The sequence below is a fragment of the Lissotriton vulgaris genome, chromosome 1_1 (assembly GCF_964263255.1).
Source record: "Lissotriton vulgaris chromosome 1_1, aLisVul1.2, whole genome shotgun sequence".
Classification (NCBI taxonomy): Eukaryota; Metazoa; Chordata; class Amphibia; order Caudata; family Salamandridae; genus Lissotriton; species Lissotriton vulgaris.
The window spans coordinates 2,024,283,756-2,024,309,865 of NC_141685.1; the positions used below are offsets into that span (position 1 = coordinate 2,024,283,756).

Here is a 26,110-nt window from a genome sequence, read left to right on the forward strand (position 1 = left end):
CATCTAGGCTTGAAAGGCCATCTGCCATCTCCTCCACCACTCTCAATTACCATTGATTCCCTCCAAGGATGTGGTCCCTCCATTTTAAACTGAGACTGCTTTTTTCACATGCCAAATTTTGTAAGCTGCACGTTTTCTCGCATTTAGCCACTTACAACAAGTATCAAGAGGACGGAAATAGTAGTGGTAATGCTATATATATTGCTTTTTGATAAAAAAGTTAAAGTTCATGCAGCGATCAGCCACATTTTCTGTTTTTCGCTCTCGACCCAGTTGATTGGCTAAATTAAAAACATTGCATGTTTCGTTAATTGTGTTTCACTGTTTGCAAATTCCCTAACTTTAAAATGCACTTCCTATAAATCAGGCTCTTCCTTTGTCCTTAGTCTGAGGGCTCATCCTGACAGATGTTGTTTCTTTTGCTTGTAGGAAAAGAACCTAGATTGGTTTCCTCGCATGCGAGCCATGTCCCTTGTCAGCAGTGAAGGCGAAAATGAGCAAAATGAAATTAGAAATCTGCAAGAAAAGCTGGACTCAACCATGAGTCTTGTAAAGCAGCTTTCCAGTCAACTAGCAGAACTGAAAGAACAGGTGAGTGCCATACAATTGTACCTTCCAAGTGTAATCAATATTTCTTGATTAAGAAATGTATTTCACCCCCCACCTCCAGTCATTTCTGCCAGTTTTTAACATAGCGGAAGAAGTGCGTACATATAAAATGCTAGTGCTACGTTTTAGGTCTTACTTCTTCCGGGGTGATTGACTAAGGAAGCGGCTATTGAAAGTGCATGCTCTCCCATGCTGAAGCATGTGCAGAGATTCTGTGCACCTTGTGGCTGTGGCCTGAGCATTTAGGAAGCACTGCTCAATTTGAGCTGGTGGTGGCACCAGCACGTCATTGTCAACACCAGCACTTATCATAATGCACCACATGGTGGTGCTGTGCATCTGGTTTAGATATGATCACAACAATAGTTGTTTATTAATTCAAAACACAAAAAAGATTATTGATACCTGCCACCCAAGCCATGCATATACCTTTGGGAGGCCTGGAATAGTTTGAATGGTCACACTTGTTTGATGGTTAGTAGCTGTGTTGCTACTGTCATTGGCTGGGCTGGCAGGGGCAATGGGTGGCACAAGCTGCAGGGCCCTGGCACCTATTTTACAAATTAAGCACCAGTGGGAAGTGCTCCGTGGCATCCCTCTCAGAGCCTGTTGAAGAACCTCAGGAATTCGCGGTCAGGGAGTCTTGAAATCGTAGCTTCTTGTTCCTCCTTTCTTCTACCAAACACCCTGAGAGAGAGAGACCGTAATGTTGCAAAACAGAGAATAGTAATTATGCTAAATGGAGCCGGAGGTAAAAGCTTGAAGAAGCGACCACTGACCCTGCTTGCAGGCAGGTGACTCCCCACGCTTCTGCACCCCTTTGCCTGCATTGTTTTTGCCTAATCTTGTATTTTTCCCCTGTGCTTAACTTGCTTTCTTGCCCAGACTTGTTTTTTTGCCCTGTGCCTGTACTTGCTTTCTTGCCCAGACTTGTTTTTATTCCACTGTGCCTATGCTTGCTTTCTAGCCCAGACTGGTTGTATTCCCCTGTGCCTGTACTTGCTCTGTGCCTGTTCTTGCTTTCTAGCCCAGACTTGTTTTTCCTTCCTGTGCCCAGTTCTCCTGCAGCCCGCCCATTTTTCCCACCGCTGCATCCCTGTGGCCCCACCCCCTGCAAACCCATTCGCTGCCCCGCCTCCCAGCTGCTCCTCCCTCCCACATCCCCTCATATGGAGGCCGCTCGGGGGGCGTGCAGCGGCCGCACGCAGCGGGCGCACCCAAGGTGCACCTAAGGCAAGCCTGTCTGTGCCTGTCCGCGCCTGGACTGTGCTCAACACCAGGACCCCGCGAACGCCACGACGCCCGACACGGCTACGATGCCAGAACCCTTCACGCAGTCAACACCGGATGATCACACACCTGCTTCCTGGCCACCCCGAAGCGCATTCACGGAGCCTTCACCTGCCGAAACTGCAGCTTCACAAGCATCTGACCAGGAAATAATCCAACCACCTCAAATGCATCCTTCTCAACACCCGCTCCGCCCGCAAACACGCCGTTGAACTCTCAACTCGACTCGACTCAACCTCCCCAGAAGTCGCCTTCCTGACGAGGACCTGGCTGAACCCCGCCTCGGCACCCGACAGAGCCATAGCCGTCCCCGAAGGCTACAAGATCACCCACAGGGACCGCACCAACGGAGCAGGAGGAGGAATCACCATCGTCCACAGGAACACTCTGGGTCTCAACCAACACCGATGACACCCTTAGCACCGCTGAACACCTGCACTTCCTGATCCACACCGACCCCAATACCACCCTCAGAGGAACCCTCATCTACAGACCCCCCGGACCCCGACCACACATGCCCTCGCCTTCATGGACTACATCATCCTCGGGGACCTGAACTTCCACCTCGAGAACAATAACGACACCAACTCCACCAACCTGATCGACAACCTAGCCAACCTCGGCCTCAGACAACTCGTCACAACACCCACCCACTATGCCGGTCACATGCTTGACCCCATCTTCTCCGCAAGCCCCCACGTCTCCTTCAACAACAACACCAAACTCCACTGGACCGACCATCGCTGCATCCACTTCACCTTCAAGGAACCCATCACGCACCACCGCACCCAACAGATGCCTCGTCGCTGCTGGAGCAAAGTCACCGAAGACCAGCTAACCACAACCCTCACCCAAAGCCCATCCACCGACCCCAACACCGCCGCCCACAACCTCAGACAGTGGATCAACGACTGCGCCAACACCCTCGCCCCGATCAAGAAACCTTCCAACAGTCACACCAACAAGAAAGCCAGCTGGTTCACTGAAGACCTCTAGGCCTCCAAGCAAACCTGCCGAAAGCTGGAGAAGATCTGGCTCTGTGAACGAACACCGATAGCCACGCAGCTCACAAGAACACCACCCGGAGACACCATCACCTCATCAGATCCGCCAAAAGGGCCTACTTCAAAAACCGCCTAGACAACAAAAGCGCACCACAGCAAAGAGCTCTTCAACATCATGAAGGAACTCTCCAACCCCCAGCTCCAACACCAACGACGCACCACCCTCGCAAGACCTGTGCGCCTCGCTGGCCACCATCTTCCACCGCAAGATTGCAGACATTCTCTACAGCTTCAACGCCACGACCGCCCCGACAACCACTGAGTCCTCCGCCTCCACGACCACCATCCGCACCAACCGCCTGCTCTCCTGGACCAACATCAACGACGACGACACCATCAAAATCATGAACACCATCCACTCCGGATCTCCGTCAGACCCATGCCCACATCACATCTTCAACAAAGCCAGCACATCCATTGCACCCCATCTCCGGAAAGTCATCAACACCTCCTTCGAGACAGCACCCTTCCCGGAGAGCTTGAAGCACGCCGAGATCAACGCCTTACTCAAGAAACCCAAGGTGGACCCCAAGGACCTCAAGAACTTCCAGCCCATCTCCCTGCTCCCGTTCCCAGCAAAGGTCATCGAGAAGACCGTCAACTAACAACTGTCCCGCTACCTCGAGGAGAACAACATCCTGGACCCTTCCCATTCAGGGTTCCGCAGCAACCAAAGCACCGAGACTGCCCTCATCGCCGCCACCGATGACATCAAGTCCCTGCTGGACAACAGAGAAATGGCGGCCCTCATCCTCCTGGACCTGTCAGCCGCCTTCAACAGGGTCTGCCACCACACACTACGAACACGCCTCCACAACGCCAGGATCCAAGAGAAGGCCCTGGACTGGACCACCTCCTTTCTCTCCGGCAGAACACAGAGCGTCCGCCTTTCCCCCTTCCGCTCCGAAGCCACCGAGATCCTCTGTTGCGTACCTCAGGGCTCATCCCTCAGCCCAAATCTGTTTAACATCTATATGGCACCGCTCGCCCACGTCGCACATCGGCACGACCTCAACATCATCTCCTACGCCGATGACACCCAGATGATCCTCTCCCTCACCAAGGACCCCCACACTGCCAAAACCAACCTTTACGAAGGAATGAAGGCCGTCGCTGGATGGATGAGGAACAGCCGACTGAAGCTGAACTCTGACAAGACGGAGGTCCTCATCCTCTGATCCATCCCTTCGGATTGGGAAGACTCCTGGTGGCCGACCACACTGGGAACCGCTCCACCGACCACGCACGCAACCTAGGGGTCATCCTCGACTCCACCCTCTCCATGACTAAACAGATCAACGCAGTCTCCTCCTCCTGCTTCAACACCCTCCGCAGGATCTACAAGTGGATCCCCATTGAAACGAGAAGAACGGTCACTCAGGCCATCGTCAGCAGCAGGTTGGACTTTGGAAATGCCCTCTATGCAGGAGCCTCGGCCAAACTCCAGAACACCTCTGCACGCCTGATCCTCGACATTCCTCGCTGCAGGCACATCACACCCCTCCTGAGAGACCTGCACTGGCTCCTGGTCAACAAGAGGATAACCTTCAAGCTCCTACCCACGCACACAAGGCACTCCACAACACCGGACCAACGTACCTCAACAGACGGCTCAGCTGCTACACCCAAACCCGGCAGCTCCGCTCCGCCGACCTCACCCTCGCCACTGTCCCTTGCTTCCGAAGAGCGACATCCGGCAGCAGATCGTTCTCCCACCTCGCTGCCAAGACCTGGAACACCCTCCCCATCCACCTACAGCAGACCCAAGACCTGCTGACCTTCAGAAAACTCCTCCAGACCTGGCTTTTCGAGAAGTAGCAGCATCCCCCGCCCCAGCGCTTTGAGACCCTCTTGGCTGAGTAGTGCACTTTACAAATTATATGATTGATTGATTGACCTCAGCTCAGGACGACCTGCTAGCGTTGTGCGCGGGGCTGCAGTTTCCTCACAGTAAAATTAACAATTTAAAATTTAATCAAAGGCACTCCTAGGTAAATTAAAAAGACTGAGGTTTGAGCTAAGCATATTGTCGGCTATTTTAAGGATGGATGGGAAATTTTGGGCTAGCTGTGAATGGTCTGTGGGCTAGCAGAAGTTAGAGGAAGTGAAGTCAGGAAAATTTCCAGCATCCATCTGATTACCTTTCAGTGTTTCTAGGCGAATCCCCCTTCCTCCTGCCTTCCCTGTTCCTTCTCCATCTGTGCAGCATTACTGGTTCGAGCTTTTTACCCCGTCTGCTTCTTTATCTTTCATATTTTTGCCCGTATTCCTGCCTATTCATACACAGCTTCCAGGTACAAAGGCAGGCACTTAAGGCCCAGGAAGGGCTAACTGCCCATGGAAATGACTATAGCATTAGCCCCAACAGCAACCTCCCTGTGGGAGTCATCACCTAAACCTGCAACTCTAGTTTTACCTCCATGGACAAGAGGACAATGAAAGGTAATGAACATGCTGACTAGTGCAGTCCAGACCCTTTTATGCAGCAGGTGAATGTCATTCAAGTCCCAGAACGCCTCTATGTAGTGTACAGGATGACATGTCTCTGTAAGAGGGCATAACACCTCATCATGACCATGACCGTGTGATTTTCCAACCCGCACCATTTTTATGGATCAGCCACAGGACTTGTGTGGTATAGCAAATGAGGAGCAGGGCTAAGTATGCCTACAGAATGGAGTGGTTGGGCAAAGAGATGTAATGGGACATGAAAGGAGGACTCGGAGACTAGGTCCAGGAGGGACGCCAGATTTATTTACATCCTTACCAAGAGGAGTGAAAAATGAATAAACCCAAGCTTGATAAGAGGAAGAGGAGAGGTTTTTTTGGGAAAAGGCTCCCTTAGGTCTAGTACATTTGGTGTCATTGGATGCGGTAACTCCATTGGTGGTGCTCTAGGTAATTTAGCAGGATTTACAAAAGTTTGTAAATCTCAAATAGGATAAATATTCTGTAAGGTCCGATATAAAACTTGTACCTGGAAGGGAGGACACTTGAGGGAGACAATCTTCCTCCTGGAAGAAAGAAATGGATGACATTACTGAGGTCATTAGTTCGTGTTCAAAAGTAATTTGAAAGAATGCCTGCTCCACACAGACAATCCTGACCAACTCTACTGGGAGCAAAGAATTAAAGTATTTAGCCATTGTATGAACTGATTTACCACCACTGCCACTTCTTCAAGTGAGTGTAGAAAACCAGACCCAAAACACAGCCTTACTACAAGAGGGAGTAAGGCGGTGCTAATCCCAGGGAGGATCCAGCTCTCCATACTCCACCCACTGAGAGATTATCTGGACTATTGTAAATCCTAACCGCTCTAGCACCCAACTTTCCTCCATATTCAACCCAACTTAGACAGCCACATATTGTGAAAGAGCTTCAACCAAGAATCTCAAGGCCTAAGAATGTGGAGGTGATATTAATGATAATCAAAAATATCGCTGTAAGTGACGTTGTGGGACATGAACTCCAGGATATCCAGAGAGCCCAAATGTTAACATTGCTTTTATCTCATGTTGGTCTCCAGAAATAGGTAGCCACCACGATCTGAGAAGCTTGAAAAGGATTTATACCCCAGAAAAAATAATAGGATCATTGGGTGTGATTTGGGGAAATTACAGAATATCTGTGGGGAAACTGAAGGCTGCAAAAGAAGAAAAAATATTCTGAAAATTATGCTAAACACTTGTCTGCTGCCATCCCATCAAAATCCTACCAATGACACGTACCCTCTTTGCATATTTCCTGACTTTTGTTTGCATCAATTAAACATTTGCTTCATTTTGCTTAAGATTTTACTTTTATCTTTAATTCCCTTTATGATGTGATTTGTGATATGATTGCAATTTTAATGTATTTTTATATAAATAGTCCATCCCCTTTTTTCTTTTAGACCAACTATAAGGCACATCTTCAACCCTCCTTACACCATTTTGCCTGCTTTTTACTAAATGTGCATGAATAGTTTTCTGTGACTTTCAATTGTGACTCTAATTTCTGATTTCAACAAACCCAAAAACCTTACATTTTGGTGCCCTTGCATGCCCGTTACCATTAAAGTATTGTTTGTGTCAACTGGATGTTTTATTGTAATCAGTGTAGGTTTCTGTTGTATGTTTCTAATGAACCAAATGTCCGCTGGTTGAAGTGTGCTAATAAAAAACATTGAATCAAGCTAGACAGCTTCTGAGTAACCCTAACCTAAGAAACATACTTTGAAACTTCTTGTGTACTGCACATCTGTCAGCAAGCCTAGTAACCACACCTGGAAATTCCATGCTACGCTGGCAGTAATAACAACCGGCCAGACCAGTCCAGCCCCCCTTTACTGTCCATATCTTCAGTGAGGAAATTATCACCTGAAAGAAACTGTTTACGTAGCAGCTAATATGGTACATTAGGATAGTACGACATTGGTGAGTTACATTAGAAGTACTGGTAGACATTTTTTGAGTAGTGGGCCAAGGATGGACATGCAAATCTTTCTGTATACATAGAGAGACATACACGCTTTGGAGGCAGTAACAAATTACAAATACCTCTGCTTACACAAAGAAAAACCGATTTAACTTTCAAACACACAAAAGAGTTGACCTAACGGCTAGGGTTGTCGACCTCGAATCTGGGGAACTGGGTTCGATTCTCGGCAATGACGCTGAACATCCTGTGATTCTGGGCAAATCACTTAATCTCCCCGTGCCTAACAAAAATGAATGTGTTCCTCATGTAAAGTAACTGGTGCTATGTAGAGCACTCTGATTCCCAATTCGGGTCAAGTTTGCGCTTTATAAAACTCTGCAAAAAAAAAACCTGATAATCTAATGAAGAAAGGAAATGGGTTAATATACGCCTTTCGTATCATAGCAAACAGATTCAATGATCGATATTTGAAACCATTATTAGCTGTTATCAAAGCAAAACTCTTGCCGAATCTTGCCTACGTGAGTGAAGCTCAGCACAGTAAAGCTGCAGTAATCCTTGAAAGACTTCAAATAAAGACATGCAAAACAGTATTCGGTTTACCAACGAACTCCTCTTCAGCACAGGTTTGCCTGGAATTTTGTCTACTGCAGCGACATTTAGCCAGAAGGTATGCAACAATAAAACAGTGGTACAAAGTCTGGCTAAACCGTCAGAATCTTCTCAAAACCGCTATCTGGAATGCACAGGAAGTTGATCCTTGATCAGCCTACAATAAGTACTTGCAGTTATCAATAAAGTCACCAAATGTGGCAAATTTTTGGCAACAGAACCTACTGTATGCAACATTTTGGCAAACACTGAATAAAGTGGCAAAAAGGCATTTGCTAATCGAAGATAAAATCGCATTTACCATGCGTTCCCACGCATGGATGGTATTGCAGTCGTACTCAGAACTACAATCCGCAGAATATTTGACCATAACATACACCCTATGTTTCAAAAGAAAGCTACTAGCAATGCGTCTTGGGTCACTACCGACTAATGCTGATCAACCAGCCTGGAAATATAATGGGCCAGTGTCTTGCACCCAATGTGGTGCAGCAAAGCAGGACTTTGTTCACTTGATCTGCATATGTTCCGTTTTAAAACCAAATCGACTTTTATTGCTAAAAAAAAAGATTTAACACATGGGGCATTCGTACCTTTAGATCTACTCTACTGAAGTGTCTTGATCCAAACAATCCACAGCTTAACTGCAAACTGGTAACATTTTAACTTTTGTATGAGCAACTAACTTGAACAAAAATCTTGACCCACACCAATATGGTGTGAAGAGTACAAAAGCAATTTAGTTTAAAAATAGTTTGGTGCAATTGTTCGTACATTGTCTCTTTGTTCTGCAAATCTACTTTTGGTGACTATAAGCTTTTAATATGTGTATCATAATTGTCATAATATGCCCGGTTTAAATGATATATTGTTATGGTTTTAATTAACTTAAACAATAAAGACTTCTAGACAAACATACACATGACATGAGAAAACATAACACATATGCACACATACACACACCCATATATATATAGATAGATATATATTAACTGAAAAAACCATAGCTTTCAGGCCTTATATAGTTAGTAATTAGCATTTAAAAAACCTTTTAAATTCACTCAAAAAACTATAAGTTTTAGGGGTGTTATAGTTAGCTGGACATTTCACTCATATAAAACCATTGAAATTGCTCATATATAGTTAGTTGTACTAACTATATTTCGCGCACCCGCAATCCACTGCTGATGATGTCACATATAACATCATTCATAACATGGTCAGTGACATCACTGACCATGGTTTTTTCAGTGAATTTGCAAGGTTTTTTTAATGCTAATTCCTAACTATATCAAGCCTGAAACCTATGGTTCTTTTCAGTGAATTTCAATGGTTTTTTAAATGACAATTTTTAAATGTATTAATTTTTTTTTATACTGATTTACTACATTTTTGCAGGCAGGTGTTCAGAGGGCACACCCCCTTTTTACAAAAATCTGCAGAGCAGCTCCATGGCGCTTACTGGAGATACCTGTTGAACTAGTTCCCTCTAGGGGACATCCGTATGGAACAGGAATTAATTCCCCAAGTTAAACTGTGCAAACACGCACTGTAGAGTGTTCTAAATTGGGGGATTAATTTCCCTTGCATAATGGGGGTCCCTAGGGGCCAACTAGCCCACCATGAGCCTCCATTATGCGCCAGGGGGCTTAGTTGCTTTTCCCTGGGGGCGGAGGTCCCCAGGGCAGTGTAGGGGGGGATTGGGGCCCCCCCAATCTTCTTTATCACTATGCCCCCGCGATTTTGTCCCCCCGGGGGTAATTTGAAAAAAAAAATGGTTTTAAAAACAAAAAATTTGGCCTTGTGGGACCACCTGGGCAGGCCTAGGGGTTCAGGGGGTTTCTACCCTACCCCTGCCCACAAGGACCCCCAAGGCCCCACCCATGTATTTTTTGGGGGGTAATCGCGGGGTGCGCGCATGGTGTGCGCACCCTGTGATTTTTTGCCTTGGGGGTCCCTGTTGGACCCCCTGAGCAGGCCTAGGGGGTCAGGGTGCTTCTACCCTGCCCCCTTTTTGTGTTCTACACATTTGTTTTTCTGCTTTCTTGTGCCTCAGTCTACCGAGGCACATAATGGCTGCCATCAATTTCTGTTTTGGAGTGTTGACAGACAGTGGCAGCCAATCAGCATGCAGCTCGTGAACGGGAAGGTGTGCGCACAGTGCACGCTTATAGATATATACATTTTTTCAAATTCGATTTTCTCAACAACTACTGGAGGGATTACACAATTTAAACAAAAGGGCGATCTGCGAATCAGACTCTACCATTTTGCCGGATTTCTTGTAATTCCATTCAGCCATTCGGGCTGTAGCCGTGTCTAATCGTCCTATGGAAAATAACATGGGGAAAACACATTTTGGGACCCCCCTTTATTCTCCGCCCCGCTTGACTAATCTACCCAAGACTTTCATTGTAGAAGCGGAGCAAATCAGGCCATCTTCTTTGAGAAATTCGCGAAGATTCATCCACCGGCGCCAAGTTATTCCCAATAGAATGTTACGGATTTCCTATGGAAACTAAGTCCTAACTATATATACCTACTGGCGACCGCCAGTAGGTAATGTATGTATGTATATAGATATATACACACACATATATATATACATATATACATATATATTTACAACCTATATGGGACCTGTAGGTTATCAGAGGCATGCTTGCATCAGAGCAAGAGAAGGTGGAGCTAAAGGAAACTACTGAATGTGGTGAGAGAGGCGGTTGCTTGAGTTGGAAAGCATTCTAATGATGGAGGTTAGAGAGTGGAAAGCTATAAACACAGATAGAAGAACACAGTGACTTCTGGACAGTAAGGAGGTGGTCTGCAATTGAGGATACAGTCCTGTTAGGATTGTATTAAGCAAGCGTCAGTGAAGGGTATGTGGGAGATTTACCATAATTTTCTTTGAAGACTAGCGTGCAGGGTTTACAGAGAGTTTGCTGTTTTGCTAAGAGCCATCTCTCTAGAAGGCAGTATTAAGAATTTGGAGTGTGGCTTGGAAGAAAATGGTTTAAGTGATTAGGGTCACGGCTTTGTCCAGCCTGGCAAAGAAATACTGTGGGAGACCAACCAAACTCCATTGTCTAGTCCATGTTGCTCATCACCTTGGTGTTGAGGAATGGTTTTGCACGTGAAAAGGGTAGGATGTATTTTTGAAATGTTGAGTAGCCTAAGTCTTTGGTGGAAGGTGTTACAGCAGTAAGGAATGTAAAAGATGTTGATACCAGAAAGGAGTTTATATGTGTTTTGAAAGTGCAAGGCCTGAGAAACATAAGCCATATCAAGTATCAAATGGCAGTAAGTAATTCAATGATTGTAGGTCTGAGGAAAATAACTGAAAAGAGAAATCGATCTGGGAGTCGTCCTCACCGTAGTGGCAGTAGATTCCAAAGGAGATTTTGCTGAAGGGAACAATATGGAAAGCAAAAATAATAGGATGCGGGGCATAGCCTATGAGTGAGGTACTGCAATGATTACAGAAATGCTAAAAATAATTGTCCATTACATTGGAGGCAAACCAGTCATCATTTAAAAATCACCACTGTGTAGCTATATATTAGGTCAGAGTTTTCATCAGTAGAGGGTTTTGTGTTTTGTTAATAATCTTGACGCCCGTTTGACAAATCATTAAAAAAAAAATTCCCAAAAATGTACATGCACCTCAGCTTCTCCCTGTAATGTTTTGCGGTGAGCAATCAAGTGGGGACCAAGAAGAATGGGGTCGCAAATAATACGTTTCCCATGTTAATTCCCATAGAATATTTGGGAAGCGATACAGAAAAAAATGCTCAGCAGAATTACACCTAATTTTGCAGCAAATTAGATCTTTACTCAAAGTGTGCTATTGGTTATTTGGTGTAAACCTGTTCAGGTGTTTTGCGGAAAGTTGTATTTAAATTATAATTTAAATTGTAGTGATATCTGGATGCTAGGGCCCACAGTACTCCTACCGTACCGCAAATGTAAAAATAAGTATATCGCGATCAGATTGTCTCAAAGGGCTGTTTTCCCCCATTGGTCATTTAAGATCAGTTGCATCCCGTGGGACCGAGAGATCTGATTAACTAGCCGCACCATGAATATAAATGTTACGGCTGCCGTTAGTGGACACAGGAACTCCGTCCCATTGTTCTGCACATGTTTAAAAAACAAAAATGAGAGGCAGGGTAGGGACGCTCTGACTCCCTGGCACTCATGGGGAGGCGGGGCAGAGAGTACCTACTTCCAGAAATCAAAAAGTAAAATATTTAAAAAAATAGAATAAACATTTTCATGCCGTAATTCCTGTGGTGCCCAGAAACAACCCGCACCCCCAGGTTCTGAAGGACATTGTAGGACACTCCTACGATTGTATATTTGGGCAATCTTTGTAAAACTGTGATACACACTACATATTGAGGTATTTTGTTAGCCAATATTTTAAAAGTATAGGTTGGGACCCCTCAATAGTATTTACCTGTTGGTGGCTCTCTTCTTTGTCTAGGATCGAACACAGGAAAGATCAGAGAACCTATACCATCCTCCTTTCTATTGCCTAACAGTTGACATTGATCACACTGAGACTGGACATCCATGTTTTTGTCAATAGAGCAGAAGACCGAAAAGATCAGAGAGTCATCATTAATGATTCCCATAACCTGTGTACTAAGGCTCTGTTTGTATCCTCTTGTGATCTTGCTTGCTACGTATTCCTTTTCCATTGGCAGAAGGCAAGCCCCTCCCACACAAGCCCAATATAGCCTGTCCCCAGGGGCGGTGCGTCCATTGGGCGTGGGGTTGTAGCCCGCCAGCGCCCGCAGCTCCCTCGGCGTCTCTGAACTTAAGTAAACTGACTCAGCTCACTTAAGTTCAAAGATGTCGAGGGAGATCTGACAATTATGTCAGTCAGCATGACGTCAGACCGCCCACCCCCTTCAGAGTGTGAAGGGGGTGGGCGGTCAGGCATCATGTTGAGTGACATGTTTGTCAGACCAGTGGGGGGCAACAGGCATCAGCACAACACAAGTGCACATGAGTGGGGAACGGTGGGCGAATTTGTAGCCAGTGCCCACTCATGCGCACTTGTGTTTCACTGGCTTGCGCATTCCCATTAGGAGCCCCTCAGTCTCCTAATGGGCAGGTTGCGGGCGAAAAATAACCGTGCCCTAAGCCAAATACTGGCTGGCTGAGGGGTTGCCACTGCAGTCTTGCTGTTCCTGTTGAGGCCCCAACGCGGACCAGGATCAGAGGTGGTAAGGTAAGTTTTTTAAATTTTATTCTCCCTTGGCCCCACACCCCGCGAGACTCCCCCCCATGCCCCCCCCCCGGCGAGACTTTCCCCCGCAAGACTCTCCCCCGCGAGACTCCCCCCCACAAGACCCCACCCCCCGCGAGTACAGCGAGCGGCGACTGCAATAGCAGCGAGCTGGTGCAGCACGAGATACTCCTAAACATTGCTGCTAGGGATATTCAGTGTGGCCGCAATAATACAAGACATTTTATTTCGACAAGGACTTCAAATCCAGGCCACCTCCTTACTTCAAACTACATCCACAGTGTCAGGACTTCGACAGGGAAGACAGTGATCTAGGATCAAGCTAGGCTGCATTTACAGAAGGTCTACTGAGACGTCATTTAAAACTCATTATTTAGAACATCTGTTAAGATTTTGTCTGCCACCGACACCCCAGTGCCACAAACAGCCACCGCAGCCTTGAGTGGCCCCAAGAGTAGTAGCCGGTTATCGTCTTTCGCTTCAGTGAAATCATCCTCCTGGCTTGGCCACTGGGTGCAATCTTATCTCTCCGCTGCTGATGGAGTTTGTCGAAATAACCACATATTTGGCATTTTGCTGAGCCAGCAACTGGCATGCTACTTTATCAAATGTGGCCCTTGGGGTCCGGAGGCAAGGGGGCAGGAGGCACATGCATGCAAGCAAATGAAACCTTGTGTGCTGTGCAGTGGAAGAGTGAAGGCAGAGGTCGTAGGAGACAGTGGCGCTGGAAACCCAAAGCAGGACAGGGAGTCTCTTGAGCAGTGGACAGTAGAGGTGTGTGAGGGAGAGGCGCAACTAGAGCCAAATTTCGGGGGGGGGGCTAGGAAAAAATTTCGGGGGGGCTGAACCTTTAATCAGTAGGCAGAGTGGGGCTGCAGGGGCTCTTAGAAGGGGTGAAACAGCTGCAAGGCCTATTTAACATTCAAATTGTCTAAAAGACCTGTGAAACGTTCGGGGGCGGCTCTGTGTGTGCCCGGGATCTGTCTCATCCGGCTGCCACACACGACGGGGGGGGGGGGGGGGGGGGGGCGCTGAAGCCCGGTGAGTCCAAATGGTGTTGTGTGCCTGGTGTGAGGTGATCCTTTTGTAGGAGGGATACATGCATGCAGTGCTTGGGGTCAGATCAGGGATTGAGGTTGGATTACGGATTCAAAGTGAAGTGCAGTCCGGGGTATCACGGTGAATGAGGGGCGCTAAGAATGAAGACATGGGGTAGTGAGTAGAGGTGGCAGGAGGGAAGGAGAAGGAAACCTGGGGTCGCCAGGTGAAAGCGAGACCAGGGTAGCAGTTCTAAGGATCAGTAAGAGAGAAAAGATGAGGCACACAGGCTAAGAAGCAGGAAGTAGGGATGTGGGTTAGCAGCTGGCATGTTAAAAATGTACAATAAATACATGGTCATTGATTTGGTTAGTAACTTAAAAATCATTTTCCTGGGATGTTATGTAATTGCCAAAGAAAATGATTCTGTTGGCTTAAAATGTGCGCACAATTTATGCAGGTCCGGCATCTCATATTTGTGGAACTAGGAGCTGGCACCCCGTTGGCCTGTAATATCCCGGGAGCAGCTCTTTGCAATCTCTGCACGGGGTTCTCAGCACTTCCCTCATCCATCAATATTCCGGTGTCCGAGCTCTTCGTCATCAACAGAGCCCCTCGTGACAGCGGGCCTGTTCCCTGGCTGCCCCATCCTTCACGTCCCCTTCACAGACCTGGATGGCACCATAGTATTCCTTTAATCGCTTTATTTACCTGGGTTTTTTTAATCCACTTATTCGCCCCTATCACTAACAGTCTTGTTTTCCTTGTTTCACTTCCAATGTTATTCACCCCATTCCCCCTAACACCTTTTGCAATGATTCAGCATGAAAAAAGCAAATTTGCATATTCCTCAGGGATTCTTCATAGTATTTTTCGGCCAAAATGTCACATCACATGTTTTTTTAATTTTTATTAACGCTGTTTTTTGTGTTATTGCATTCGATATTTCGTTCAGCATGCTGACTGGGAACCGTAGGAACGTGTTTATTTTACTTATGTACGTTTTTTGTTGATAGCTCTGCGACTTTGCAGCTACTGCAGAGCACTTACGGGGGGGGCTGGGGGAGTGTAGGTGATAACTTGTTCAGTACAGGCATGCCTTTTAATCTCACGGTTACCTTTAGTCATTCCGAGGCTTTTTAAACAGACATCACTTCAGATTCGAAATAGCACTTCTGAAAAACTTGGAATGCTTGCTTGTGTCAAGGGAATACATAGCAAGCTGTAATGCTCTTATGTTGCACTAAAGAGATGAGTGGTTAAAACTGGAAAAGCATGTACTCAGCGGAGCAGGAAGGGTAGATTTTTCTTTAACGTGCCTTAGATCCGCCTACTTTGGAAAATATAGTTATTTGTTTTATTGTTGGTGGACCGTAGCTGCTTATATGTTCTTTGTAATAGTTAACTTACAGCTTTCCCTCCTAAGTGATGTGTTTCCTGGTAGTACTGACACACACTGTATAAAATGATAAACATTGTACGGGCAGACTAGAAGTATTTATGCCAAACCATTTCCAAAGTTCTGGATTTAAGTCAACCCAAGCGAAATATAGTTGGTGTATTTGCGATCATTGTGATTTCATATTGCATCGTGCATTATGTAGCATTTCTGTGATAGCTCGTGCCAGTGAAATGAGATTCCATAGGAGAACACTCTGTCTTGCCGCAATTGGAGACATCATGTTTGTAAACCATCCTTTTTTCAGAACATTCTGCATACTAGAACAGCAGCTCCATTGCATGAAAACAGAAAATTTAAGGAAATAGTGTCATCATATTGATGTACAGCACTGCACAGCCAATGGATTTATTTATTGTATTGTTAAAACCATTACAAGTGTATCAGTGTATTCAAAAGTTAATATGGGCAAATGATAACATCGGCATAGGCAAAGATTATCCTCTGTAGCTCATAACAATTGGCAATTTCTTAAATGATAATGATAAATAATTCAATCGTATTGCTTTACTAACCTTCCTGCTAACCTCAAATTTGCTTGAAAATGCACTATTTGTCCACTTTTTTTTCAAAATTTTCTCAGGGTAGAACACCCCAAACGCCCTGTAGGTTGTTCGAGCTCACTCGCTACACTTGCTCGCCGGAGTGTAGTACGACAATAAATTTACGCCTCACCACTTTCAAATGTCACCAGCCACCACTGCCTGTCACGAGCCTATGGAATGTAGGCTCTACCCTGACCTCACCCCCTCCAATGTCCGGATCCCCCTCATTTCCTCTTGGGATTTTTGGGGGGTTGGAAAATGCTTTTGCATCTTTTCATGATTTCAATAGTAAATGCATTATTCTGCAGGATGCATAATTTCCATTGTGTTGAAGTCTGCAAGTGATTGTATAATACCACCAGTGGTGGGCAGTGGTTTTGCCACACGCTATTCAACTTCATTAGAGGCTTTTCTCTGTCTGCATGTCATTACGTTACATCAGTAGTAATGGTGTGCTGCAGTTTTCTTATATAGTACAGCTCCAACGGTGACTTTTGCTGTACGGCTTCACTGTTATTTATAGTCATAAATGTGGTTAAATATTACAGGCTTTTAAAAGCAGCATCAAATGTGCTAGAGAGACTGCGAGTGAAATTGTCTTGTCATTGACTTGCAACTAAAGTCAGTTCCGTCTAGTCACCATCAAGACAAATGTATTTAACCAAAATTAAATATAAAATTAGTAAAAGTATTTGAACTTTTTTGAGTGAAATCCCCATAAAAACTTAAGAAAACAAATTCAGAATCATACTTTCATAGATCATGCAGTTCACAAAAGAAATACTAAGTGTGTTGGCCTCTTTTATGTGAATTTGTGTTTGCACAATACCAATCTACTGGAGGAGCTAGTAGGTAAAGCAATGAGAGGCAGTTTTGAAGATTGCCTGTCTAAAACCTGCACACCTATTCTGAGTGGATCTAGGGCCTGATTTAGACTTTGACAGACAGGATACTCTCTTCAGCAACATAGCGGATGTTCCACCCGCTGTATTACAAGTGCATGATAGTCAGTGCTACCTTCAATAGCTTTAACTGCCCATTCATGATTGAACCCTCTCCACCAATATCTAAATAAGGGAGGTTCCCGCCTATTTAAAGGTTTCCTCCACTGTACCACTGCATTAGAGCATTAGAGCGCCATACAAATAAACAACTGTTGCCTGCACCATCAGTAGGTCAAGAATTTTGTTATTACATAGTGCAAATATATAGTCTGGAGAGTTTCCAACTGTTGACAAATGGACATCAAGTTGTAGTTAAATGTCAGGTCAGTTAAGAGTGGCCTAGTGAGTCGCGACAGCTCCTGAAAAAGACTGGTGTTGGGCATGGAATGTGCTTAATCTATGGCTTTCCATAAGGAATGTCTCTTTTTTGTGCGCCTTGTTTGCACCCCTCAGAGGTTGAGGAGGTCCATGAGGTAAGTATGTGTGTTTTGAAGTAGAGCCTTGTATGTGTGACATCACTGTTTAAACTTTGTACATGTGCCAGTAGGAAATCATTGTAATGTTATGGGGCTGGGGGATACATGATCATCTTTTTCGAATTGCATCAGAGTCTTGTAGTGGTATTGCTGGTGGCTTTCAGTGGAATGAGCGTGCCTTGCGGCACATCCATCTGGACTGCTTTGCCAGAGCCCACTCTCGGCACAATTTGTGCATGAGCAGCATATTTGAGTTAGGTAGGTGACCTAGTGTTTTTGTGTGTTTTTTTAGATTGCAGGTGCCAAGTAGCAAGTGACTGACTAACATTTTTGTTTATCTTGAGGTAATGAGCGAAGACTAGAAGTTGGTGCTTTCTAGTAATTCTTTGTTCTCTGGTAACTGAGAATATTCGATCAATGTTGAGCCACAAGTTTGAATGTCCCTTACAATGAGAACGTTTAAAGTCCACCTGAAGATGCTCAGGTGGACGTGTGTGCGTGAAAAGAGGGTGTGCTTTCCTGTATAAATCTGACTACCTGAGAGATAAGCACTAAACAATGTTTAGCAAGATAGCATTTTTATTGGCAAAGGTTTGAGTGTATCAGAACAAGTGTAAACATTAGTAACATACCCTATGTAAAACTTTCATGATGAGAGAACATGGAAAGACATTGCATTGCATGACCATTGTTTTCAATGAGAACTTCTAGATGGGTCGGAAAGGATAACAGCAGCCAACATGTGTGTTAAACTTGTACTTATAATGGAAAGTAGTTAAAAATGCACAAGAATCTATCAATACATGTTAAACCACATAGTATCCATGCTGAGGATGAAGGAACTGGAAATATTGGAACCGTCAGTTACACATGCAGAATATGAGCTAACCTTCCACAGGTTCGCAAGTGAGTCTATTAAATCTAGCTGTGCAAATTCTATTCTGTATGAATTTATTTAGAAACAGACTCGGACACAACAAATTCTTCTGTGTGTTAGCAAAAAGTAAAAAACGAATATTTAGTTAGTCTAAAGTATTCTAGTCAACTGTGTTAGATCTGGGGGTCTCTAGTTGGCAGAGGTAGGTACCAATGTTCAAATAGGGACCCTTGCTTCTAGTCAGGGTAAGAAGGATACACTCTGTAGATACCCCCTGCTCACCCCCTTGGTAGCTTGGCACGAGCAGTCAGGCTTATCAAAGGCAATGTGTACAGTATTTGTACCAACACTCACAGTAACACAGTGAAAACACCACAAACTGACTCAACAACAGTGTAGAAAAATAAAGGTATTTAATCTAAACTACACAAGACCAAAATGACAAAAATCCAACATACACAGTTCAAGAATATGGTTTCAAAAGTGTTCTTAAGGTTGCGCTAAAATAATCCACAGTTGCGTAACGTTTTAGCCAACAGTACCTTTAGAAGCGACAAAAGTTCCAAGTGAAAGCTGCAGCGTTGAAAAGCAAGCGATGCATCACTCCTGAGACCCCGGGGAGGCGATGCGACATCCCCGCTGTAGCGGGCGTGTTGCAATGGCTCTGGTCTGTATGGGGAGGGATGCGATACCTTGCGCGGATTCCGGTGTGCAGGTTTCGGTGGAAGCGGCTTGCAAAAGGTACGATGCTACGATCATCGGGACGGCGTAATCTCAGGTGCGGCGACGATGCGCAGCGTCGATATTCTCCCCTCGATGCGCTGGCTCTGTGACGACTCTCGCAGCGACGTGATGCGGTCCGACGATCTCACCCAGCGACGATAGGTGATGCGACGATGTTCGCAGCGACAGTACTTTTCCCGCAACGGAGCGATGCGTTCCGGAAGCGGAGGATGCGTCGGTTCTTGCAGCGGCAACAGGCGCTGCGACGATCTTGATCTTCACAGCGGCGGGAATTTCCTCGCACTAATGGGGATGCACTCCGCAAGCGAGCAATGCGTGAAACTTTGCAGAAAGTCTTTAGTATCTTGATTTCCAGCTTCCCAAGCACAGGTGCAACTTCCAAAGGCACTACAACTGGCCCAGGCTCTCTGGGAAGGACGGAACTCTCTCAGTAGCTTTCAGGGAAGCTGGGGGTGAAGTCCTTTTGTTCCTGGGACTTCTTAAGAGGGAGCCAGCCCTTCTCAGGGACACTGCACAAAGCCAAGTCCATCCCCTCTCCTTGGCAGCAAAGCAACTGCAGGTCAGTCCACAATCACACAGCAGGACAGTCTTCCTTCTTCAGTCTTCCAGCTTTCTCCTTGGCAAAGGGTCCTTCTTGATTCCTATTCAGGCCCAGGTGCTATCTCCTCCCACCACTCTAGATGCAGATGGAGCTATTCAGCCCAGGGATGGCCCACTCAGCCTCTGGGAGCCACCCAACCCCTGTCACTCACAAACCAGACAGTCAATTCACAAACAGGCCAAGGCACACAGAAAGGTCAGACAAGAGAACAGCCACTTTCTAAACGTGCTGTTCTCAAACACAGGATTTAAAAACCACCTTTCCTAAAAGATGTGTTATTAAATTCTAAGTTCAGGGATAGCAGACTTGTATGTCCTATCTTGCTCCTATGGGAAGAGATATGCAGGTAACCACTGTAGCCAGCATTCCCCATGATAGCCTATGGGCAAGATAGCCTTACAATAGTGAAAAACGAAAATGGCTGTAATTCACTACCAGAGCATGTCACCTGCACTAGTACATGCTCTACCTTTCACATACACTGCACCCTGCCCAAGTGGGGTACCTTGGGCTTTCCATAGGGGTGACCAATGTGTACAGAAAGGGAAGGTCAGTGGGGACACTGACCAAGTTGACATGGCAGTTCACAGACTGCACACAGGCACTGCGTGGCAGGCCTTAGACACCATTTTAGGGCTACTCATGTGGGTGGCACAATCATTGCTGCAGGCCCACTAGTAGCATTTGTATTACCAGCCTTGGCACACTCAGTGCACTTTACTAGGGACTTCTTGGTGATACAAATATGCCAATCATGGATAACCAATTACAATAATAATTTACACAGGGAGCACTTTCACTTTGACACTGATCAGCAGTGGCAAAGTGCCCAAAGCAACCAAACCAGCAAAAACGAAATCCAGCACAGCATCAAAAATACAGGAGGCAGAGGCAAAAAGACGGGGGAAACCATGCCAAAGATGCCAGGTCTAACAAACTGGAACAAACAAAAAAAGTGATCCTTAAGATGAATGCTCGTGAGCATGGCAAATGTATGATGCTATGAAAAGGGAATGGCGGATCATAGTTGCTCAAATAGCCAGCACCTGATTCCTGTTTAACATTGGTTTAGGTTGAAGCATGCTTGCCCCTGCCACATGATAAGTCTTTTCATGGCTACGTGATTGAACTACACGGTGTCAATAATGCACTTTAGAGGATATTTCAAAATCTATGGTGTTGGACCTGCGATGGGCAAGCCCAGCACAAAGGGGGTAGCTTGGCTCAAGTGACAAGGCAAGTGAAGGCTTTAGTGCTAAGCCGGCTCTGACCCAATAATAACTCCCTGTACAGTTACCAAAAAGGACACCACACCACTGCTGTAGAAAAATACGATTCCTTTATATAAAAATTCTCTGTTGTGAATAGGGTTCATTTGGGAAAGCACATACACATTTCTTTTAGTCACAAATTTCTGGGTTTCAGTTTTGAAATAAATACCATAAATAATATCAGGAATAAATATCGCCAATAAATAGAATAAATATCAGGAATAAATATCACCAATAAATAGAATAAATATCAGGAATAAATATCACCAATAAATAGAATAAATATCAGGAATAAATATCACTTTTGCATAGCAGAATAAATACTGGTTCATTTAACTAAACAACACATGTTCACTCTGGTATCACTGCCACCAATTAAATACTTCAGAAACATTAAACTTGCAATACGTTTCAGTTTGGAAAGATTACTCTTACAGTTTGTGTTGGTTTCAATGATAATGCATACAGGCTTCTCTGGGCACAGAATGAGTTTTGGGACTCTTTAAGGATCAATCAGGGAGTAGGCGCGTGTATCTAAAAGGCAAGGAAACACAGTGAATACTTCATTTACACTCTGCTGCCACCGGGATGAGATCTCTGCTTGCCGGTGGGGTCTAAGCGCGCCTACGGGCTTTGTCACCGCTAGCACTCGGGCGGCACCAGTTCAAAGTCTTTAGACTGACGAACGGGCTGCCGGAGAGGTCACACAATCTTCGCGCTCAGTCAAATAAATGCCGGTTCACAGTTCCTTCACAACGCTGCTCCCCACCTGAAGAAACGGGCCCACCTCACATCGGCTGCAATCTGGAAGCAATTCAGTCAGGGCACAGCACTTCTCACGCCAGGGACGGGGTTCTCAGGGGCTCCACGGACCTCCCTCCGACTTCCTCATACGAGGGTGGTCCCCGCCCACAGCTACAGCTCTCGATTCACTGGGGGGGGCAGAGACACTAGTCCCGCCCAACAAAGGCCGGCCTTTCCCCGCCCCGGCGCACCACCTCACCTTCAGTCCGCGCAGGAAGCACTCTACACTGGTGGTGCTCGGAGACGTCCGAGCTCCTCGCTGGAGGTGCCTGTCGCGAAGGGGGCACAGGAGACGATCGCGGTGAATTTGCTCTCGCCTCGCGACACGCAGAGTCTGTCGCAATTCACCACCGGGGGGCGGGGAGGCACACGAAATTGGCCACAGTCTCTTGGGGGTAATGAGGCACTCGCTGGGTAGGCGCTGTGGGCGCAAGGTCACTTGACTGGAACGACAGTTAGAATCAACGCCAATGACCTTTGCTACTCTACTGCCTGGGCTACCAGCCACCTCAGGGGTCAACAGGGCAGGTATCAATCTGGTGTCAAGTTTGGAATCTCCTTCTTCTTCTTCTCCTTCTAAAATGGCCGCCAGGGACTGGACCTTATATAGCCAGTGCCCTGAGGCGCTGGCACGAGCCAGAAGGTTCTAGAACCTTCTCTGGCTATGCCAATGACATGGCACTTTTGAGGTGTATTTAGGACCCTAGCAGCCACCAAACTGTGGTTCTAGAGCAGCCATTTTGTGTACCTGAGGGAAATAAAGGAATTCCTGTCAGGACTGCGCGCCAGACAAAAGGGCGCCAAAACATCGAAAGGCCAAAGTTCATGGAGGCTCCAAGGGGAGTCACTCCCATGAGGGAAAAGGATGACCACCATTTTAGGGTCATTCATACAGGTTGCCAATCCCAGTCTATAATGCCACAGGTTTCGCCAGGCGCCTTGCAAATAGGTGCCAAAAACCTTGTGAGCAACTGGGCGTCAAGGAACATCTAGCCCCTTGAAACAGCACATAAAAAAAGTCCTGGCAGACAAAGAAAAGCGACAAATTTTGGGAGGTACAGGGGAACAAAAGAAATCATAGTGGTGAGGGGACTCTCAGAAGCAGACTGGTCTAACACGCGGCCCCTCCAGCTGAAAGTGGGGAGAGCTACCCAACCCCTTGGGAGTTCTCAACACTAAGGCGGAAATACCTGGAGAGACTGTCTGCATTGGCATGGTCAACTCCGGGTCGGTGTTCCACCCGAAAGTCCATTCCCTGTAGGGAGATAGACCACCTCAACAGTTTGGGGTTTTCCCCCTTCATCTGCATGAGCCAGCGAAGGGGTCGATGGTCTGTCTGAACAAGGAAGTGTGAACCAAACAAGTATGGTCGCAGCTTCTTCAGTGCCCAGACCACCGCAAAGGCTTCCCCCTCAATGGTACTCCACCTCTGTTCCCGGGGAAGCAGTCTCCGTGACAGAAAGACCACGGGTTGATCCAGACCCTCTTCATTGAGTTGCGATAACACCGCCCCAATGCCAATGTCGGATGCATCTGTCTGGACAATGAATTCCTTCGTGAAATCTGGAGCCTTCAGGACGGGAGCGTTACACAATGCTTGTTTCAGAGTGTCGAAGGCTCGCTGACAAGCCTCCGTCCAGATGACTCTCCTGGGTTGCTTCTTGGCTGTGAGTTCGGTAAGGGGTGCCACGATAGTGCCATACCCCTTCACGAACCGTCTGTAGTAACCTGTGAGGCCCAGGAAGGCTCGGACCTCAGTCTGGGTCTTGGGGGGGTTTCCAGGCCATGATAGCCTCAATCTTCACCTGAAGGGGCTGCAACTTTCCCCTGCCCACCAAGTGACCTAAGTACACTACCGACCCCTGTCCAATCTGACATTTGCTGGCCTTGATCGTCAAGCCAGCCCTTTCCAGGGCCTGGAGAACGGCTTGCAAGTGCTGCAAGTGATCCTCCCAACTGCTACTGAAGACAGCTATGTCATACAAGTAGCCAGCAGAGAATTACTCCATCCCAGTGAGGATCGTGTTCACCAACCGCTGAAAAGTGGCAGGAGCGTTCTTGAGCCCGAAGGGCATGACGCAGAACTGGTAGTGTCCATTAGGCGTGGAGAAGGCTGACCTTCCCTTGGCTCCATCAGTCATGGGAATCTGCCAGTACCCAGCAGGTGAGGTCAAGGGTACTGAGATATTGGGCAGCTCCCAACCGGTCAATCAGTTCATCCGCCCGAGGGTTCGGATGAGCATCCGTCTTGGTTACCGACACAGAATCGCAATTCTGGTGTGGCGCCAGGTGGAGCAGCTTTGGGCACCAAAACCACCGGGCTAGACCAAGGGCTACTTGAAGGTTTGATGACTCCTAGCTCCAGCATCTTAGCTACTTCCCTTCGAATGCCGGCCTTCACCTTGTCAGACAGCCGGTAAGACTTTGACTTCACAGGTGGGCTGTCTCCTGTGTCCACGTCATGGGTACACAGGTGGGTCTCACCCGGGACAAGGGAGAACAGAGGAGCGAATGACCCCAAGACCTGGCGACATTCCTCCTGCTGCTCAGGAGTCAGGGATGGCGAGAGTTTCACTGCCTCCACCGACCCATCCTTTTCTTGAGACGCAAAGAGGTCGGGGAGAGGCTCAGTGTCCTCTTCCTCCGATCCGTCAGTCACCATAACTAGCATGACTTCAGGCCTCTCATAGTGGGGCTTGAGGTGGTTGGCATGTAACACCCGATGTGGATACCGAGGGGTCTTTACGTCCACCAGATAGGTAGCCTTGTCCATCTTCTCCAACACCTCATAGGGGCCTGTCCAACGGTCCTGGAGGGCACTCAGCTCTCCAGGCTCCATCACCCACACCTTCTGGCCAGGCTCCAGCTCCACTGGGTGAGCATTGTGGTCATACCACGCTTTCATTTGTGTACTGCTTACTGCTGCTAATAAATGTCTTAAAAAAAAAAAATACCACGCTTTCATGACTGCCTGACTGGCTTCCAAGTTGTCAGAAGCTTGCTTCCACAACTTAGCCATTTGGCTCCGGAAGGCCAGCATGTAGCTCACCACGTTCTGGGGAACTTTCTGGGAAGACTTTTCCCAGGAGTCCCTCACCAGGCTGAGAGGTCCACATACAGGGTGCCCTTACAAAAGCTCAAAGGGGCTAAAGCCCACTCCCTTCTGTGGCACTTCCCTGTAGGAAAAGAGCAAACAGGGTAGGAGGACGTCCCATTTCCACCGCAGGTTATCGGGTAGACTTCTGATCATACACTTCAAGGTTTGGTTGAACCTTTCCACGAGGCCATTGGCCTGTGGGTGATATGGAGTGGTAAACCGGTATGTCACTCCACACTCCTTCCACATTGCCCGCATATATGCTGACATGAAGTTGGTCCCCCTGTCAGACACAACTTCTTTGGGGAATCCCACTCGGGTAAAGATCCCCATCAGGGCCTTCGCCACTACCGGTGCAGTAATGGTTCTCAGAGGTATTGCCTCCGGATACCTTGTGGCGTGATCCACCAGTACCAGGATAAACCTGTGACCGGATGATGTCGGTGGATCTAGGGGCCCAGCAATGTCGATGCCCACCCTTTCAAAGGGGGTGCCAATGACGGGAAGTGGTTCCAGGGGAGCCTTCAGCTTCATCCCTGTTTTCCAACTAGCTTGGCATGACACACACGACCGACAGTATGTGTCGGACGCCACCCTCATTCGAGGCCAATAAAAGTGGGGGACAAGCCGGGCAAAGGTCTTGTCCTGACCCAAGTGTCCTGCCAAGGGAATCTCGTGAGCCAACTCTAACAGGAAGGCTCGGTCGGTAACACTGTGGGACTACCAGAGCCCGTGACAATCCGTGCACTGGCGCCCTGGGTTCACTGTAGAGGAGACCATCCTCCCAGTAAACACGATAGTTCCCAGACTCGTTACTTGCTGCTTGGGCTTCAGCCTGTTGCCTCAGACCCTCGAGGGTGGGACATTCCCTCTGTCCCACTCAGTTCCTCCCTGGATGGTCCCCCCTCCACTTGCCACTCAGCGGGGATAGGCAGATCCTCCAACGGAACCATGTCCTCCTCCGCGTACTCCGGGTCCATCCCCTCCGGTGGCCTATCCG

At 47.0% G+C, this 26,110-nt stretch overlaps 1 protein-coding gene across 5 annotated transcripts in view; it reads left to right on the forward strand.

Annotated features, from left to right (window-relative positions):
- Positions 1-26,110, forward strand: part of ITPR2 (inositol 1,4,5-trisphosphate receptor type 2) — a 1,555,333-nt gene that overhangs the window by 1,522,403 nt on the left and 6,820 nt on the right. For all 5 annotated transcript variants that reach the window (XM_086920227.1, XM_086920242.1, XM_086920233.1 and 2 more), the window contains one exon: positions 430-591. In XM_086920227.1, the coding sequence (XP_086776353.1) occupies positions 430-591 (162 nt within the window). The remainder of the gene's footprint in view (positions 1-429; positions 592-26,110) is intronic.